This window comes from Amblyomma mixtum, chromosome 10, assembly GCF_055824585.1.
Source record: "Amblyomma mixtum isolate Tamu chromosome 10, ASM5582458v1, whole genome shotgun sequence".
Taxonomy (NCBI): domain Eukaryota; kingdom Metazoa; phylum Arthropoda; class Arachnida; order Ixodida; family Ixodidae; genus Amblyomma; species Amblyomma mixtum.
Window position 1 is genome coordinate 180,879,299 of NC_143021.1, and position 3,812 is coordinate 180,883,110.

The following is a 3,812-nucleotide window of genomic DNA, read 5'->3' on the forward strand; positions in this document are numbered from 1 at the left end:
TATTAGAGCTTTTGCATCATTCAACAAGGTATTATAGACAAGGAGAGATTGTGCTATTAGAAAAAGGTCCCGCGGTTACTTTGTGGCGGGGCAGCTACATCCAGAAGGAGCACTTGGAATATGGGTTCATAGGCGCTGTGATGCGACAGCCGAAAGCCCAAGAGAAAGCGGCCATGTTCATCGCAGGCACGTTGCACCGCGCCCGGGGGCTCGCGTAGCGCCCACTCGACTTGCGGCTGTCCCGTTTGCACAGCGTCATGCAACGGCCTACGAAGTAGAGCTGATCGGCGGTAAGGTTGAGGCCTGGGAGCGTCTGGGTTTGCTGGTCGCTGGGTAGGCTCCGGAGCGCCCGGTAGGCCGTCACAGCACCCACAGTGTCCCCGATGTTCTCCGAATCCGCGAGGTCGTCGAGACTCGAGTCTTTGTGAATCGAGCGTCCCGCCTGCGGTAGGCCAAATCAGAAACGCTTTTTCTCCCAGGAGATACGTGTAGCGCGATGGGCAGACACAAGGTACCACGAAAGAATTTTCTGCCAGGGGTGGGCGTTTCTGATTTCTGCCGCTTGGCTCCTTTGAGCATTAACTACGCCTTCGAAATTTCACCAAAAGTGCGGAGCGGTATGGCGCACCCCAAAAATTTACTTGAGGCATTTACGAAGCTTACGTGCGATTGTTATGAAAGTATCGCAACTCAATTCCATTTATATTTGAATTTCATTCGAATTCTACTTACACTTTGTTTTGAATCTATTACGATTCTATTTATTTATATTTGGTGTAGTTGTAAGTACTAGCACAGAAGGTTACCGGTTAACATTTCGCATTTTACCCGCCTTTGATGACGTCATAACATTTCGACCAACCGTGAGTTTTGTAACACCGCTGCTTTTTTGGTTGACGCCGGGTGTTGTGTCCATGAGATATCTAACGCATTCGCATTATACTTTTGAGACAAGAAAATGTGTTCTGAAAAAGTAAAAAAAAAACGTAAATACACCAGTCGGGTCCGTAGTGCAAGAAACGGATTTTGCCTGTCGATATGATAACAAAAATGACACCTTAACTGCGATTTGGAATTTTATTTTAGTTTGAAACGCCTATATACGTATGTACTGTGGAAAAAAATTCAGTTCACAGTTCGCGCATCCGTGCTATGTGTCGTTTCCCGCTTGTGTTTAAGTTTTCTCAGAAGCGTAATCATGAAAGACCACGTTAATAGATGGCGCCAGCTACAGCAGTAGTGGAGTGACCTCGTCATCAGGGGACCAGGATCACTGTCAAGCGGCCAAGATATTTGGTGGAATGATACAGTTACGGCTGATTCGCCCCTGTAGCCTTGCCTTCACTGCCAAGAGAAGTTACCACCGAGTATAGCTTGAAACGGGCACCGGAATACATGGTGTGCTTGATAGCGTACTGTGGTTCTTTTTGGGTCGCACTAAAACTTTAGCCTTACACATGTTCTTTGCGGAAGCAATACCAGCTCGGACCGAGTGGTGCAAGGTACCATAGAAAATATCAAAAGGGAATTCCCGCATGTCATGGTCCTTAAATTAAATGATTGCGGAGATTTTTCATTACATCGTATTTTTGTGCCATCATAGAAACTTTGATTTGTACGACATTCCTCTTTTTTTTATTCCAAGTGAGTTATCCCTTTACAAGGGGCTGGCAGAAACTAACTTTGCTGTACGCCTCCTGGTCATGTCGAGGTATGACAGCAGCTTTGGTCACTGATTAATAGACGTCTGGAGCAGTCTCACTCACTTGTGTATAGGACTCGCGGAGGCAAAGCGTGCTGTTTACGTAGCGGGCTCGGGCATCCGCTGTGATCCAGGGATTAAGTTGTCCGTTCTCATCATACTCTATTCCAACGACGTCGTAGGCATTCATGATGCGGTGGGCCAAAGCCTGCAGCAAATACAGGCTGGTATCATGAGGAAATAAAACCTTAGTTGGTTCATCTCAATAAAAAAGGCAGGACTACGCGAAAAAAAAAAACAGGACAGAACAAGACTTTCATTTCAAAGTCTCCTGTCCTGTCTTGTTCACGCAGTCCTGCCGTTTTTGTGCAAGAATAAATAACTCTGGCCTTGTGTCCGAACCGTCTTTTTGTGAGTTCTGAATTATAGCAGAAGCACGAAAACCTTAAAGGCAGCCACTCACTTGCAAAAAGAAATGTGCGGGCTCCCTGCCATTCTGAAGTTTGCGGTACCTGCTTGCTATACCGCTATTGGTTCGCGATGATGAAAGCGTCTCCTATTTCTGGAGATCCGTCTTCTTGAAAAAGCTCAGTGACTGTGAACCTTACATGGCCGCAGCTTTCAGATTTCGAAAGATTATCAAGTGAAAGGGAGCAAATCAAGCTTCAAGAAACACATCTAGTTTTCATGTCTGCCCCGCCGCGGTGGCTCAGTGGTTATGGCCCTTCGCTGCTGATCCGAAAGACGCGAGTTCGGTCCCGGCCGCGGCGGCTGAATTTCGATGGAGGCGAAATTCCAGAGGCCCGTGTGCTGTGCAATGTCAGTGCACGTTAAAGAACCCCGGGTGGTCGAAATATCCGGAGCCCTACACTACGGCGTCTCTCATAGCCTGAGTCGCTTTGGGACGTTAAACCCCAATAAACCAAACTAAACCAGTTTTCATGTCCGGCGCCACGTACTCCCTGATGCTGGAGGATAGTAAAATTCACCGCGAGAATTTCGAATTTTTGGTAACGCTCATTGATTTCCTAAGGCCGCCCAAAGAAACAGTTGGTGTGAGCGCAAGCGCAGTTAAAACAGCTTTTGCTCGGCGCGCAATTGCTTTCTTAGAACGTGAAGCAACACTGTTGTCATGTGTTTGAAAGCGAGCGACGAAATAATGCTGCGGTTTTCTCAATTTACAACCGTATGAATCAGGTATTAAAAAATTACAAATTTGTACCGGGAGTATTGTTAGACATGAAAAAGGTTTCTGTTGAAATGAATCACTAGAACTTACTGCGCAAATAAGAATGAAATGGTTTTCGCTAAAAAACGCTTGGATTTATTTCGTAATTATTAACTATAGAAGGCAGCCTGTTGAATTGCTGCATGCAAAGCAAGAGTACGGTGTAGTTGGGGTTGGCGTGCGTCAGGAACCAGTCTTTGGGCCTATCCCATTCTTCATATACGTTAATGATTTCCAAGAAGCGTTATATACAGGGTGTCCCAGCTAAATGTAACCAAGCTTTTCAAAAAGACGAAGTGCCCTAGCCCAGTGAGACCAACTGAGGGTTGTTGCCAGTCGCGTGTCCTAGTCTGCAGTATTTTTTTTATCATGCAAACTTAAATAATTAGCAGAGATTAATTAGCTAACTTTTAAATTATTGCCTTCAGGAAGAAGGTGTCAATACAAGAATTGTAGATCCCATAGTAAAATAACCGGTTGCCGTGTTTGCAAGCAAGTACCACTATCGACACCAACTAGCCCAATCTGCAGTTCTTCCACTAATACAGCTTCCTTTATTTGCCTTAAAAGAAAGCCCGCGAAATACAAAAACAACCACGTGATAGGGAAGCAGTTTCAGCGCTTCCAAACGACCGGTCAAGCAATGACATCCGCTTATGTTTGCAACGCTGTCCCGAACAGGGTACGGCGTTTTGAGGTGGTGGCGATATATGCGTCAGGAACTGCTTATGCGTCATGGAAAGTAAGCGGGCCCGGCGCTGCTTCTCAAGCAAGTGAAGCGCGGCTCGCATGCAGCGCTTTTTCACGCGAAACCCCTGCCGAACTTGCACCGTCACGCGCTGAAGAACCGGTCGCCCTAGCGCACTTGCGAGAGTTCTGGCG

At 46.5% G+C, this 3,812-nt stretch overlaps 1 protein-coding gene across 1 annotated transcript; it reads right to left on the reverse strand.

Annotated features, from left to right (window-relative positions):
* On the reverse strand, positions 1–1,892 carry LOC149327886 (endothelin-converting enzyme 2-like). The gene is made up of 2 exons (XM_089563601.1): positions 1,767–1,892; positions 1–442 (listed from the first exon to the last, which is right to left on the reverse strand). Exons 1-2 carry the CDS (start codon positions 1,890–1,892, stop codon positions 95–97), a joined length of 474 nt encoding a protein of 157 aa, XP_089419727.1. The 3' UTR covers positions 1–94.
* Between the last annotated feature and the right edge of the window lie 1,920 nt (positions 1,893–3,812).